This window comes from Sycon ciliatum, chromosome 1, assembly GCF_964019385.1.
Source record: "Sycon ciliatum chromosome 1, ocSycCili1.1, whole genome shotgun sequence".
Classification (NCBI taxonomy): Eukaryota; Metazoa; Porifera; class Calcarea; order Leucosolenida; family Sycettidae; genus Sycon; species Sycon ciliatum.
Window position 1 is genome coordinate 51,899,518 of NC_088643.1, and position 16,757 is coordinate 51,916,274.

The 16,757-nt window shown below is 45.8% G+C and overlaps 1 protein-coding gene and 1 long non-coding RNA gene across 2 annotated transcripts; one reads left to right on the forward strand and one right to left on the reverse strand.

Moving 5' to 3' along the window:
- Positions 1-413: 413 nt before the first annotated feature.
- On the forward strand, positions 414-3,175 carry LOC135830996 (uncharacterized). Its single transcript, XR_010556140.1, has 2 exons — positions 414-1,001; positions 2,758-3,175. It is a non-coding gene; the product is annotated as an uncharacterized LOC135830996 (long non-coding RNA).
- Positions 3,176-8,426: 5,251 nt separating this feature from the next.
- LOC135806736 (zinc finger protein 236-like) lies at positions 8,427-15,867 on the reverse strand. Its single transcript, XM_065320961.1, has 2 exons — positions 15,028-15,867; positions 8,427-9,910 (listed from the first exon to the last, which is right to left on the reverse strand). The coding sequence occupies exons 1-2, from the start codon at positions 15,806-15,808 to the stop codon at positions 8,427-8,429; spliced, it is 2,265 nt and encodes a 754-aa protein (XP_065177033.1). The 5' UTR covers positions 15,809-15,867.
- Positions 15,868-16,757: the final 890 nt, after the last annotated feature.

Consider the following 16,757-nt stretch of genomic DNA (forward strand, 5'->3'; position numbering starts at 1 on the left):
ACACCATGGTGGCACTGCCACTCTTACATGGATAGGCAAAGCAAGGGTTGAGGGCGGAGGTTTACATATAATGTCAACAATCTACATACTAGGTACACACGTAATTTTCAGGACATGAATAAAATAATATCCTGTCACAGTGTCAACACTGTCACATGTCATAGTGAACAGACAATGCACCGTGGGCAGACTCCCATTTTTTGGGTGAGTTTGGGGCGCTTAGTAATAGTATGCTACAGATTATATGTAGGACTCAGTATAGAGTCCATGCACTATATGATGTCCAGCACCCTGTATAGAGTCCATTGGTCCAAAATCCACTATACAGAGTCCAGGAGTCCCCTCAGTTTTGATCAGCTTCATCCTGCCGCGCAATCCCCTATAAGGAGTACACTTTCTACAAGTCCCCTATTCACAGTCCAGGAGTCCAGTTTATCCAGTCACGCCGTCCTGTGTGTTGTGCCCGAAAGAGAACAAAAACATTTTCAGTTTTGCTTGCCTCGTGGCAGCGCATTCCTTTCTTCACTTCAGCCATGGCTGCCAATTCTGCTGTGCAGTTGCTGACAGTAATCTGTCTCGAGGTAACCAAGGAGGATAAGGAGACGTTCAAAATCAAATCTGGAAAGCGTCTTGTGGTTCTCTGAAGACGTTTCATCAGTGCGCGGGATGAAAGCAGAAATTGCAGAACGAGAAAAGTTCAGCACAGTTCAAATCTGACGAGACAGGTACACTGACGCTCTCTTTCGTTCGACGCCACAAGGATCCCCTGTTTGGCTGGCCATTGCTGCCAGTAAGACGTTTGAACGGTTTCATCAGAGCGAGGGATGAAAGCAGAAAGCGGAGAAAGAGAAAAGTTCAGCACAGTTGCAATCTGACGAGTCAGGTACACTGACACTCTCTTTCGTTCGACCCCACAAGGATACCCCTGTTTGACTGGACAAGAGCTGCCTGTACCACCGTGTCAAAAGGCTGTCCAACTACATGGCAGGACGATGACTGAGGTAAGGAAGCTTTTACTCGTTTCGATTGGTCTGCTGTTCTGTCGTTATGCTTGATTTTTTTTTCCATTTTCAAGGAGCGTATCGCGTTTGTTTGATGTTGCTTGAATGAATGCCCTAAAAGTAATCAACCACTTCGTAATAGTCCTCAAGGACTGCAAGGACTTTGCATCAATCGTATATGATCGTCTAGCTATCATCAATTATTATTTTATTTCATGAGAAATGTATTTTTATCCCTGTGATAATTATGTGAAATCCACGACACTGTTCCTGTAGTATGATGTCAAATACAATGGGATCCACAAACGCAGTGCCAGTGTACTAGTAGTAGTAGGACTAGGAGGATTGCTTGTATGCCAATGACAAGAAAAAGCTTCTCAAGCTCGTCAGGCGAAATAGCACGTCATAGTACATTTGAGATCAGCGGGAAGAAGATGACGACGTCCACTAATTTGGTATCTGTGCACACGAATCTGCTGTGTGTGTGACTCTGTGTGTCAGCTATGATATCATCTTCTGTGGTTCCATGCCTAGCATGTATGTCTGAACCATCCTGCAAAGTTTGAATGACGTAGGTTGAGCGATCGCTCCGCGAAACATACTTTTTGAAATTCTCTCCATAGTATATCTTCCACCATTGAAATTTTGAATTTCTTCAAAAAAAGTGCTGAGATGGGTGGCTTGCAACCTCGATATGGCTTGTTCCAGGCATGGTTTGGAGCCATCTTCTGTTGAAGTGGTGGCGGGGAACTGCCCTGCAACTGCTACAACAAAAAATGATTCGATCTGAGAAAGGGTGAGACCGCGAATCTCGGTTGAATATTGAGTATTTCAAGCCTTTTCACGACGAAGATGGAGTTCTTTTTGGAGATGGACGTCGCGGCAAGGGACATGGTGTCCGACTTCTGGCGTCTGGTGAAGCCAGGGATCATTTTTCCAGTCAGGTCGGCAGCCTAACCGTCGGTAAGCTTGTGTTTGGATCCCGTTCTGCTCGATGTGGTAGATCACAAACAATTTGATATCGCACAAATTGATCTCAGCATCGTGCGTACGGTATTTTATATTCAGAAAATCCCAAAGTGTCTGTGTGTGGCCGTCCTATGGCACGAGAAACTCGAATCAGGCTCCTATGTCCTCTGCCTTCATGATTGAATGTCCAGTTCGTTTGAACAACGAACACAACAATCGAGGACGGCTTTGCAATGAAAAATACAGCTATACTGGAGCTGAAAAAACGGAGAAAAAAACGTGCTCAGGATGAGACTCGAGTACACGCATACTCTCCCCGCAGGTGAAACGCAAATTTTTGTGAAAAATGCGTGACGCCGACTGACCAGTAATTTCGCCTGACGTAATACTCGTATTCCCTGAAGAAACCGTTTTGATGTCACGAACATGACATTGTGTCAGTGAAACTGCCTCGTGACAACAAATCATTGCATTTCCATCTTGGGGAAGACTGACTGACAGCAACGCTGTACAGATTGTTCAAATCATCTCATTTGAATTTAGTTGCAGTGAAGTGAAACACTGTGTACACTACATGTATGTTGGTGTGTCTGTGCGTCTTGAGTGGGCACAAACGATCTTGTTCCTCGTATTACTAATAGATTATTGTCCCCACCGTCACCTGTTCACAGGTCTTTGAGTGGATTGATTTTCATTGAGCATCACATTTGTTGAGAACTTGGTAGTTGTGTGCTCCCATGCATCATTACGGTAATAAGCGTATCCTTGTGCTATCTATTTGTTGCAGGTGTGCTGATCTTCAGAAGCTTGCGGAACTGAGTGCTGCTGAACATTTGCATGGCCATGAGCAATGGTGAAGCTTGCTATTGCAGTCTCAGCATGTGCTAGTATTATGCTGACCACTGCACTATGTTACTCTCTTACACTACTACGTGTATGTAAACGTTCGTGTACCCGTCCCCGTATGCATTCGTTTCGTATAATTATTTGTTATCCCTCTTGACTTTACATGTAAATGGGTGGACGTTTGCATGGCTGTTGGAGTTGGGTGTGTATTGTGTCTCTACTCTTTTTTTGGTGTTTTCTTGGCGTTGTATAAGTTTGTGTGTGTGTGTGTGTGTGTGTGTGTGTGTGTGTGTGTGTGTGTGTGTGTGTGTGTGTGTGTGTGTGTGTGTGTGTGTGTGTGTGTGTGTGTGCGCGCGCGCGCGCACAATAATTTGAAAACAAATAATTAATCCTGGGCTCTCCATTATTCTCTTTCGATTCTTGTTTTTTTTTCTAGGTATTTTCTTGGCGTTGTGTGGGTGTGTGCATGTGTGTGTGCGTGCACAATAATTTGGCAACACTACATGATTGAGATATTGTAATTTGCAGCGTCTGCGAAGAGACCACTTGATTTGGGGATGGTGTTTGTAGGGTTTTTCATGTAATGAAGTGGCTGCAGTGGCGCCTCAATACATACTTTTTTTATCTTGAGAAGTGAATGATGTAAAGGATTAAAGGGAGAGGTCGTTTTCTGGTTAATATTCACTGCTTACAGCAGATCCTATGTCTATTTTCGAACTCGATAGGGGATGCGTAATTGGCTGGACTTTATACAGGGGGTGTCGTCCACATAAAGACTCTTTATAGTTGATTTCAAAGTTTGGACTCCGTACAGTTGATTTTGGACCAATGGACTCTATAATAGGGGTGAAGCCAATTGGCTGGACTCTATACAGGGAGTGATGTCCATCGAAACTTTGAGCTCACAGTTGATTCCAAATTTGGACTCTGTACAGTGGATTTTGGACCAAGTGACTCTATATAGGGGTTGGACATCATATAGGGGCTGGACGCTCTACTGAGTCCAACATATACATTCGTGTTCACAAGGACAAGACGAGACCAAAAAATGCAGACGAGAGAATCTCACCAGTAGTCCACAGCTGAAGATCTCCACAACTCAGGTCACCAAGTGGATACGTGGCGTCATCTACATCTTCCACGGTGGACTCATCACTTTGGCAGGCATCTCTGTCAAGCTCCATCATCCTTTACCCCGCCAAGGCACAAACTTAGAATCACCAAATCAACTGCTGACACTCGGACGATTCCTTGGGAGCAGGATTATTTTTTTGATTTTTGGGACCAAACAGCGAACGCGTCCTTTGTGCATGACCTGCGCCGCTTTGACCTCATGGGGATTCTATATTTTTCCCTCAGCACTCGTGCCCGAGCTGAGTCAATCATCCGACGCGGTTGTGCATCTCGTGTCGCCTCCCGGTATTTTACGACTCCCTGGGTTCAACCGAAGACCAATCACACTGTGCACGGACACCATTCTCCTACCTCCGAAGTACGACTGAATGCACCAATTAGGCCCCGGCGGATAATGCTGGAGAATTTGATGGATTCTGCTTTTCAATATACTCGCATTCTGCTCCAAAAAAGCACTGATAATGCTTGAATTCTGAATATACAAGATCCACAGAATTATTATTACTCAGCAGGCAAAGGCGTGGTAGCTGGTAGAAAAAACCCCGAACATGATTGTTATACGTAACTATTACGTTGGCATCAAAATTTACATAGCAGACTCAGCGGAGGACGTTCAGGTTGGTTGTAACTCTGAGTTTCATGCCGCTAGGCAATCATCAGACAACTGATACTCTGGTCTACCCAACAGTATGCTTGTAAACACATAGGGCCACAAGCATAAACAAATTTAGCGCTAAATCTGGTGTGAGGTATGGGGAGAAAGCTGGCGCGGGCCAAGGCGCGACAGTGGAAGTGCCAGGAGGGTGGCGGGCAACAGGCAGGTGTGAGCATGAAAGCGCGGAAAGAGGCCATGGGGAGGCAGTGTACAGCAGATGTGTGGGGGGTGCCAGGAGGGTGGCGGGCAGTGGCCCAGTGAGATCACTACAAGTAGGGAGTCGTTTGGTGACGGGCAGGCGTGTTTTGCGAGCTCAGTGCTGTTTTTGTATTTTTCATGACGCATGGAGGTCAGGTGGTTGGCGTGACGGGCTTTGAAAGGTGTCTCTGATAGGTCGATGTAAATCTTGCTGGTAGATTCTGCAGCGGCCTCATACACAATCTCCTTCGTCTGCCACTCTCCACGCAGCGGGCAGGATTCCTTAATTCTGCAGTTGCATGCCTTGGTTTGTTCTGGCTCTCGCAGGTTGCTCTTGTTGTGGCTGCTGATGACCGCTCCCATATTTGGCATACAACTGTAGCTCACTTTCAGAGTGTTACGGTTAAAAATCTTCCCGAGCTTGGATGTTTTCGGGAAGTGCCTGGAGACAAGGCTCAGGAACCTACCAGCGACGTTTGTGCTAACGTTTTTGGAGTAGGGAGGGTTGAACCATATGACCTTCCGGCTGCGGTTCTTCCTGCCCCTGTGCTCATGTGCCTCGGGCTGAAAGCTCAGCACTTCGGTGTATCCACTGGCCTTTAATGCGGTCTGGTACACGGGGGCTGCATGGTTGAATGCCTCCCCGTCGCTCGATATAGCGGAAAGGCGCTTGTTGACAGCAGCAGGGATGTTGTTGGTGATGCCAGGTGGGTGGTTGGACGGCTTGCTGACGTAGAGCGGGTTGTCATTGGGCTTTCAGAAGGGTTGAAATTTCCCGGTGTCCAGGTTCATGGTGACATCCAGGAAATCCACCACCTTCAAGTTCGCTTCGATGGTAATTTTTAGGTCGAAGCGCTTGAATATTTCCGTCAGCTTTTTTCTGAGGCGGTCTGCAGCCTGTGGGCTGGTGTCCTTGAGGGCGGCCAGTCCATCGTCTCCGTAGAGGCCGATAGCGGATCTACCGACGAGGCTTGAGAGCTGGTTGAGAAGAAAGGCTCCCACAAGTTCGCACGTCTCGGCGCCATCGTAACTTCCCATTGGTACGTCAAACATGTCGCCCTTGTCCTTCATCCAGGGGCGGCCATCGTGGAATAAGAGCGATTTCCGGGCGTGAAAGATGATGTCCATTTCACGCGGCTCGATCGTGATGAATTGCTCCGCGAACGATAAGGCCTGACGGAGGAGCTGCTCATCAATTGACGGGTAGAATTCTACCACGTCAAAGCATAGGAACGTGTGGCGCTGTTTGTGGGGTATCTCCTTGAACCACTCGATCACTGACATGGTGCTCCTCCATAGGTTCACGGCCGTTTGGCGACGCACAGCAGCCACGATCTTCTGAGCACTCTCTGCAGCTCGGGGATCAACGGATTTTGATTTTGGATTTTGGCATCAAAATTTATATATTTGTTCTAATTATCGCATGATTGTACTCGGCTCACACACATGGACATGTACATGTGTGTAATAAGCTGGGCCGCAAGTCACACAATCATCATGCAACCTAGCGCCTGTGTTTGGACCACAACTTACTTGCATGGCATAGGGGATACATACACTCATGACCTTGTATTCATGTACATGTACATGAACAGTGCCGCGTCGCTTCACTGTACACAAATGCATGCAATGCACGTACACTGTGTTTTTTTTTCGGATGGCTTTTTTATTTTTTTCGCCCTCCCTCATTGATTTCATCGAATAAGGTGACGCGAAACATAGAAACAAAACGGGGTGGCCTTAGTTAGTTTTCTGCAAAACGTACGGTGCTAGCGTAATGCTAGTTTCCAGAATGTGCTAAATATGCTAGGTATAATGTTAGCAATATCCGCTGGGGCCTAGCACCAATCCTTCAGCCTAACTATTTGGTGCGGAATCACCCGGGCTATACTAGCAGCCTGCATGACACACCACCCTTTCCGTCCTTGCCACAAGTCTCTACCGGCATTGACTCGATTGTAAATACAGAACTCGTACAACAAGATGTGTTGGCGCCTCCGGGTGATAGTAATTTGATGGCAGCACCAGAGCTGCTTCTAGTGCATGTGTGCGTGTTTTTTCTTGATATTTACCCTATGCTGGTGTCTTTGTTTGAGGTTTATGAAGTTGACGAAAAATTGGTAGCAAAGAAAACGGAGGTTTTTGTTGTTAGGCGGGAGATCGGGAGAGGTTTCAAAAACATCAAAAAATCGGGAGATCTTGTGGCTGATCGGGAGATTTGGAACCGCTACCAATGTCGATGGTGTCCTTTTTTGCGACCTCTTTGTACACCGCTCTTCAGTACCTAATACCTTACAATGTCGAGATTGCATTCACTCTCCATATAGCTTAGTTCTACCCTGCATTTTTCATTCACGCTACGGTCTGTTTTATCTTTCTTATTTGGCTGAAGACAGATACAATAGAAATCCGTCTGATATTCGCACTGCTGCATCCCCATTGCTGTTTCGACATGCAGTACTTCGTAGAGTACCGATACATATTGTAACGGTATCACGGCCATTCGTACCCAGGGGCGCAGGACACAGGAGACAAGCACTCGTTTGTTTGCATTAACGTATTTGAACAAAGGACATGACGGGAAACCAGGGACAATAACTCCACTGGAAGGAACAAAAAGACTGAAAAAGACAAAACTGAAGACTCAAAAATCACGAATGCTCATATAACGCATCTATGCGAGGCAATAGACAGTTTGGTGAATGTCATCATGCAGAAAAACAACACATCGTTCTACATCACCTGCCCCCTTGATAACATTCTAAAAAATCAGGACACGGAACAAACGAACACCACAATCCACATGGACAACAGTCACATGTAGCAAAAGGAACCACAGCAAAAGAGAAAAACCACAAACGAGCCAGCTGACATTGTACCAAAACAAGCCAAAACTCTATGCTATTTTGTATCAAATAAATCAAAGAAGTGAGGGTTTTTGATCGCGGAGGGTGGAGGGATGTCTGCACCGGCAAACGCATTTTTAGGCAAGTACGAATACACGTGCATGTATGGCGGTCTGGGTGTGGCACCATATTTTGGGAGTTGAGTGTATGAAACGTACATACCCAAAATTAATAGTAGTACTGAAGGCACACACACACACACGCACACATGTCAGATTCTTCTATTGCTCATATTCGGCACAGTGCGCCCCGGTGTGAAAAGCATGCCCCTGCCCAAAATTGGAATTAATCTCACGTAAACTGAAACTTCTGTCGCTGGTATCTTCTTATTTGCTGCTCCTGCCGACATTGTTGTTTTTGAACTGGTGATGCGGGAGCAATAGTGCACTGTCTGTTAGTTGCATCCACTGGCAGGTTTGGTTTGCTTCTCAATATTCGCCTTGTGGCTACGCACATGGCGGTTGCGATGGCCGGATTGTGAGAATGCCTGTTCACAGCCCGGCATTATTATTATTATTATTATTATTCTCGTATCCGTCCCGAATGGGACTCACGACGGCAGAATTAACCGCGAGCATGTGTGTGTGAGAGTGGGAGAACGAAATGAAAAAGAAAAGAAGTCTTGTAATAAGGTCAAATTTAAGAAGAGCAGTACTAGACTAAATGGCTGAGCAGATGTTACTCCATTGTTTTCTGTCGCGGGCATAGGTGCCGAGATCACGAAGGCATAGTGCACTTGTATGGTTTCTCGCCTGTATGCGTTCTCGTGTGTTTGCATAGTGCTGATTGGTCATAAAAACGTGAGTTGCATCTGTCACAATGATGTGGCTTCTTCCCGGTGTGTTTTCGGATGTGCACAGTTAGATAACGCTTCTGCGAGAAGTCTTGTCCACACTCTGTGCAACGATATGGCTTCTTGCCAGTGTGCACTGTCATGTGTATTTTGAGCTGCGACGGATACGAGAAACTCCTTTTGCATTCCGGGCAGACTCGTTTGGCTTTGGCAATTTTTTCAGGTTCATTAGTCGACGGCTGCTGTCCAAGTACGTTACTCGGTGGTAGTGGCTCGCTGAGATCATGGTGATGCGGTGGCATTACCTGCAGCCTGGGAATATGTGGTGGCTTGTGATGTTGTTGTTGTGGTTGTTGCTGTTGTAGGCCTCTTGCTAGTGATGGTGATAGCAACACATCACTACCACGCGATTTCGCAAACACATCCTGATTTAATCCTGTATTTACATCGGAGCGCATAGCGGTAGAGACCTTTGGCAGGTAGGGAAAGATTGCTGCATCACTCAAGCTGTTGAGTAGGTTAGGCTGAATGAGTGGTTCCGCCGGACCTGCGTATAAGGAGAATGGTGTCGCTGAGTAATCAGGTTCTTTCATTGACGGCTGCTGCCCGAGTAAGGTGCTCTGTGGAAGTGGCTCACTGAGGTCGTGACGACCACTTGGTGGCATTTCCGGTAAACTTGGAATATATTGTCGTCCTTGCCTTGACACGACCATCGCATTCATATCACCAGTAGGCGCAAACACATCATGAGGGAATCCTATATTTCCAAATGAGCTGACGCCTTTAGAAACTTGTGGCGGGAACGGAAAGAGTGCTGCATCACTCAAGCTGTTGAAATTATGCTGGTTATCCGGCATTAGGCTATGCGGAAGGTTCGGTGCCGTCTGACCTTGGTGGAAGGACAATATTGTCGCTGGGGTTTCAGGTTCTTTCATTGACGACTGCTTTCCGAATACGTTACTCTGTGGTAGTGACTGGCTGAGGTCATGTGGACCTTGTAGCAAGTCAAGTAAGCCGGGATTATTTGGCGGCTGGAGATGCAGTCGTCTTGGCTGTAAGGCCATTGCTGGCGCTGGTGCTGCCATCAACTTACTATCACCCAAAGGCGCAAACGCATCATGATGTACGAGTCGTGTGTTCACATTGGAGCCCATGCCCGTAGAGACTTCTGGCAAGGAGGGAAAAATTACTCCATCAAACAAGTTGCCATAGTGCTGGTGATCCTGAATCTGAAGATTTGGTGCCGCCAAATTTTGTAGGTAGGAGAATGGTGTTGATGCGCTGCGTGATTGGTCTTGTGGAACCAAAGCGTCGTGAGCGTAGGGGTTTGACGCTACACCACTCTGACTGAAGTGATCAAAGGTAAACTGGCTCATCCTGCTTGCGTTGGTATTGTCCATGGCAAAGACTAAAACTCACAAGTCGGCACAGAAACAAAATGGAGAGGTTCTGAACAACGGTTGCAGTGAATAGGCATGAATCTGGGTGGTGGTACGAGTTAATAGGCAGTTGATGGTGATGAGATACGATGTTATTTATTATTATTATGAAATGACCCAAAGGCAATGTGCCTATCGAGGGGTTCATTTGATTGAAAGAACAGTAGATGTAGATGTATGTACAAAGAGAAGTAGGGATTGATGAGGAGAGAAATGGGGAAAATCAACTGCAAGGTGGCGGAATTCCGTTGATTGCATAAGCATAGTCAGCTGTAAATTTCCTGAGGGCAGCTTTGAACTTATAGAGCGAGGCTTCCGATGTTAGACTGGGGGGTAAACAGTTCCATAGAATAGCAGTTCGGAACATGAAGAGAGACTTAGACAATGATTTAAATTTGGGAAGAATGATTTTATTTGGTCGTCGCTCACTATTCGTAATCTTGAAATGGAAATCAGCAAGGTAATCACGATGATGGAAAACATATCTGTGAAAAGTAGTGAGACTGATGATTTGACGACGATAGGCTAGTGACTCTAGGGAGCATTTAGAATTTAAGACAGATTTGGAAGAAGTGTAATCAAATGCAATTTTTTTCTTTTTCAGTAGAGCTCTAGCAAACCTTGCCTGTAATTGATCAAGAGTGGTCATGGGTTTCTTATTAGATCCAAACGACCACACCGTACAGGTATATTCGATCACAGGTCTTACAAACCCTTTGTACAGTATGATCATTGCCGAAGGCGTAAGTTGCTGGGACATAATTGACAGTAGGTGCACTCGATATCTGAACTTCGAAGTTATTGAGGCGACATGTTTGCGGAAATCCAGGTTGTCGGTCAAGGTGATGCCAAGATGTTGCAGTTCAGAAACCACCGTTAATGGCTCATTGTACATTTGGTATTGGATTCCTGCAGGTGGTGTATCATTGATAGCTCTATGGCACAGCACGGATGTCTTGCTTGCTGAGAATTCACCTCCATTGTTCTTGCCCCATGTTTGACATGCATCGAGATCAGACTGCATGTTCGCTCTACTGGCGAGGGTGTCTTCAGGTTTGTAAGCCAGTAGGAGGGTGACATCATCTGCAAATAGATATTGCGTGCAATGTTGCATAGCGTTGGGCAGGTCATTTATATAGAGTAGGAATAGGAGTGGTGAAAGGTGGGAACCTTGAGGCACTCCGCAGTTGATGCTCCGCTTCTTCGATTTAGTGCTATGTACCTTCACTTCAATTTGTCGATCCCCTAAGAAGCTCTTCAGCCATTTTACTGATGAAGCTGTAGCAATCTTACCGAATTTCTTTAGGAGTACAGAGTGGTCGACCCGGTCGAAAGCTTTCCTGAAATCTAGAGATATCAGGTCAAAATTAGTGCCACTATCAATATTTACAGCCATTGATTGGGTTAGCAAGATAAGTTGGTCCGTTACAGACTTGTTGCGTACATATGCGAATTGACCTTTACAAATTACACCCTGGGTCATCAAGTATCGAAGTAGACGTTCCGAGAGAAATTGGGCGTCTGTTATCCAATCCTTTAGAAACTATATGAGAGTAATTGTGGAGCGATCCTGAGCAATATTCCGAAAACTATTCTCAAAACGTTCCAGCAAAACCCTACGCGTCTATAGTTTTGAAATGCACTGTAGGTGTGTAGTCTAACCAAAGGTGTCGGTGTGCGTGGAAGATAGACGTTGCGAATGTGGCAAGTCATGCTCGATAGGATATGTGAGTCAGTGTGATGGTGTGCTGTATTAGTCTGCCATCAGCTGAAGGCGGGTGAGAAGTGGTAATCTAGGCGAAAATTGAAAGGCTGTGATTGAAAGTAGAATAGAGATTCACGTGTGCAATGCGTTTGTGCATGCAGCATTGTGTAGCTTGTCATTTGGGGAGGGGGGGGGGGGGGGGTAGCCATCATGATAAACAAACTCTTCGAGGTGTCGTTCGCTTGCTTCTTGCCATAGTTATCGCTGAACGCATCTCCTGTTTTAGGGTATGTCAGCACTCACGGGCATGGTTATCTGCCAATCTGTGCTGTTTTCTACCTGAAGAGTTGAGGTATTACTCTCGACATGACGCTGGGTTAGATTAGAGAGGTTCTTAAAAAACGAGAATGCGTGCAAACCTTTGCTCTACATCATGAAGTGATAAATTTTGCACGAACTTTCGCAACTTTGTGCTCGCCACTTGTACTTGTCGTCTTGGTGGTATGGCAAGTAACCTTGAAATATGTGGCGACTGGATATGTTGTCTTCCTCAGTGTTAGACCATTGCTGGCAGTTTGAGAAATATAATCATAGAGATAGGAAATATGGCAATAAATAAGATAAATTGTGCACTCATAACAACAGCAAAAATGAAGAAAGTCAAGTTCCATAACGTTTTCTTGTGACTGTCATCAGTGGAACGCCGTCACATAAAAATGTAATAACTAAAACACACACATAAAAATGTAATAACTAAAACACACACTTATATACATGTAGCTATTTCGAATCAAGACGTGACAGTGAAGCCTTTCTAACTGAATTGAATGATGTCCATCCTGCGCTGCGCTTCACATGTGAACACGAAGAATCCAGAAAATTGTCGTTTTTGGATGTCTTAGTCGAAAGGACGTGTGATGGTGTTGTCACATCGGTTTATCGTAAGCCTACGTTTACAGGACAATATATAATGTATGACTCATATTGCTCGGCCCAGTACAAGATCAATTTAGTCCGGAACTTGGTGGATAGGGCAAGACGCATTTGCTCTGACAGTAAATTACAACCTGAACTCGATTTCCTGCGCTCAGTTTTCCTGAAAAATGGATATCCATCATCACTCTTAGCAAAACTGCTCACGAGCAAAGAGCCGCGGAAGGAACACAAAATCGGGCCAACACCGTGTCGGGTGTTCTTATGCCTGCCTTGGAAAGGCTCTGAATCAACAAAAGTCAGTCGTGCAGTGAAATCGATCGTGCAAAAGACATACTATGCAGTGAATGTAGTTACTGTCTTTACAACGGTGCGTTCGTTCACAGTGTTGAAGGACGTCCTGCCAACCCACCATTTGAGCCATCTCATTTATCAATTTGAATGCCGACAATGTGGTAGTCGGTATGTTGGCAGGACGCTTCAACACTTGTCCGAACGCATCAAGCAGCACGTCCCATTATCATTGTTGTCCCAGGCTGCCAGGTTAAGCAGGCCGAAGCGTGGGAGACCACGAAAACATCCGCTGCCTATTTCTACACCTAGCACGGCTCACAATTCGGAAACAGAAGCACCGACTACTTCCATGGAGAACGAGCAGACTAATCTGGTTCCCCCCTCGGAAACCGGACCACGGCAAGGGAGGCCGCCGGACGGTCGCTCCTCGACAAACCATGTTGCTACAACGGTAAGAGCGGAAGGGGAACAACTTGAAAACAGAGCAGAACCGAGGAGAAGCAAGAGACTAGCAGAGGCACGACTGAGACAAGTGGAGAACACAAGGCAAGGAGACGCAGGAGGAAGCACAGGCACGGCACAGAACGAATCAAGGAGAGGGAAGCGGTGTCGCGAGGAGATGGAGACTGATGACGACGAATACGAGTGCGATGGGATGGACGGCGGCATTGGAATGGAGGTGGAGGATGAGAGTAGTGATGAGGAGGAGTTTGATGTTGACAAGAGGAAGTCTGCAGTGTACAAGCATTTGGTGTCCAGTCCAGAATGTCGTAAGGTGTTTGACGATTCCTGGTTTAGTGTTATTCGTTGCGCACGTTTCTTCAAGCAATTGCAGGTGTTGGAAGCTGTGTATATTCGTACTCGTGACCCTGTGCTATGTAAACAGAAAGAAAACGTTGTATCACTCACACTCTTCAAGTAATACACACGCACCATTACATTCATTCACACAGTATCACATTCATCTGCCACTACCTTTCTCACATACACTATATTCACACATTGCAAGGGTGCAAACTTCGCTTTTTGTACTTGTTAGCTGCTGTATTTCTACCTGAAACCATATTAGCTACATGTATATAAGTGTGTGTTTTAGTTATTACATTTTTATGTGACGGCGTTCCACTGATGACAGTCACAAGAAAACGTTATGGAACTTGACTTTCTTCATTTTTGCTGTTGTTATGAGTGCACAATTTATCTTATTTATTGCCATTTTACGACTATTGTCTCCTCGTCGACTGTTTAGATAGGAAATACATCGTTCTACAACACCTGCCCCCTTTGACGACATTCCACAAATAAATTTTGATGTTGTTTGTTTGTAGTGAGAATTCAAGTCCGCAGGAAAACCGCGAGCTCCCATGTAGGGAGCATCAAACTTTTCCCTGTTTCTTTGTTTGTTTACCTTTTTGAATTCACAAATCCAAAACGAGTACATGGAATAAACGACCAAAACGTTCCACATACACAACAGCAACATGTAGCAACAGGAAACACAGCAAAAGAGAAAAGCCACAAACCAACAAGGTAACATTGTAGCAAAACTCGGCAAACCAAGAATGCGACTAAAAACTAAACGCGAGGCAGGAGACAGGGAGAATTAAATCGAACATTCCAAAAACCAATATAGTACCCTGTACATATACTGTTTTGCAATAATATATATATCAAAGACGTGAGGGTGTTGATAGCGGAGGGTGTTAGGATGGGTGCAGCAGCAAATGCAGTTTAGTCCAGGATACTACTTGTACACACACACACACACTTGTCAGATCATTCTATTGCTCAAATTCCACACATTGCACGCCAACACAGAAATCATGTTTCCAAAAACGTACACCCTATAACATCATTTCCTGGCGCTGTTATCTTCTGATTTGGTGCTCCTACCGACATTGTCGTGTTTCAACTGGAGATGCTGGTCCAATAGAGCAGTGCCTGTTTAGTTGCATCCACTGGCAGGTTGGGTTTGCTTCTTGACATTCGCCTTGTGGCGAAGCACATGCAGGTTGCGGCTGGAGGACTGTGAGAATGCCTGTTCACAGCCCGGGATTGTACACTTATACGGTTTCTCACCTGTGTGTGTTCTCTTGTGGACGGTTAGTACTGATGGGTCAGAAAAACGTTTTTTGCATCTGTCGCAATGATATTATGGCTTCTCCCCAGCGTGTTTTCGGATGTGTACAGTTAGATCACTCTTCCGCGAGAAGGCTTGTCCACAATCTGTGCAACGATATGGCTTTTCACCGGTGTGCACTCTCATGTGTCTTTTCAGGTCCGACGGATATGAGCAACTCCTTTTGCATTCCGGGCAGACTAGTTTGGCTTTGGCAGATTTTGCAGGTTCTTTAGTCGACAGCTGCAGTCCAAGTAAGTTACTCTGTGGTAGTGGCTCGTTGAGGTCGTGTTGATTTGGTAGCATTTCCGGTGAGCTCCGGAGTTGCGGCGTATGGAGATGTTGTTGTTCTCGTTGCGGGTCTCTTGCTGGTGATGGTGATAGCAACACATTACTTCCACTCGAAGAGGCAAACACATCATGAGGTAATCCTGTATTTGCAATGCATCCCGTGCCGGTAGAGACTTGTGACGATGACGGCGAGATTGTTGCATCACCCAAGCTGTTGGGTAGGTTGGGCTCAAGGAGTGGGCGGAAGGGAAATGGTGTCGCTGAGTTATCAGGTTCTTTCAGTGACGGTAGCTGACCAAGTAAGGTGCTTTGTGGTAGTGGCTCCCTGAGCTCATGACGACTTTGTGGCATTCCAGGTAAACTTGGAATATGATGTGGCTGGAGACGTTGTCGTCCTGTTTCTGAGCTGTGTGATTGGTCCTGTTGAACCGAAGCGTTGTGAGTGTAGCTGCTTGCTGCTCCATCACTCTGACTGGGTTGATCAAAGGAAGGATGGCTATTCCTGCCTGCACTGCTATTGTCCATGGCAGAGACTACGGACCGAAGTCGGAATATAACCAGAATCAAGAGGTTCTGAACACTAGTTGCAGTGAATATGCAGAATTCTTTGTAGTGGCTTGAGGAAATAGGCAGTTGATGGTGCTGAGAAAAGGTGAAACTGTGAAGGTGGACATATCTAACAGTCAGTGGTGCCGCGAGGAGTTGGCAGGGTAAGTGTTGCGGGTCGATGCAGGTGAGAAAAAGGAAATGATCAGACTGTACTGTATTGTATTGCATTGAATTTATTTTACTTCACTGGCTCAACAGTACAATGTACAACTACAAAGAGGCCAGGATAACCGATCAAAAGGAGATAAGTGCGGACTGGAAATAGGTGTTGGTGTGTCAGGAAGAAAAAAAAGGTGACAAATGTAGCAAATCATCTTAGATAGGGTAAGGATTTCAGGTTAAGAGAAGTTGTGATTTGGGCTAAAACTGCGAAGCTGTCCAGTGTAATAGAAATTAGCGGATGCATGGAGAGGCATGCATGCACTGTGGTACCGGTAGTGTTAGGATTGACTCGGATTCAGAGCCAAGAATAAATTGATGGAATAGAAAAAGGGACCAAGGAACTACAAGTTACGCTATAGTATCCACTAACAACACCTTCCCCTCCTATGTTATCATAATAGATGTACCTTAGAACCTTCCAAGCTGGCAGGCTGTTGGGGTGCGTATCCAAGATGCGCTAGAGCTGATAGCCAGTAAGTTGTAGAACAACAGTACCATCCGTCAGTGTCGATCAATAGGGACCTTTAGCACCACGTTACAACGTAGGCCTTTTGACGTACTTGATCACGTCGATCGGGGTGCGCGATACGTGTTTTGCATACTTGGCTAGCCTTTAGCGAGACGTGATTATGGATCGACGTCGTTGCCACAGGAACAGAGCAGAATGGCGCGCGTGATTTCAAAGTTCCTCGCGGGAAATGTG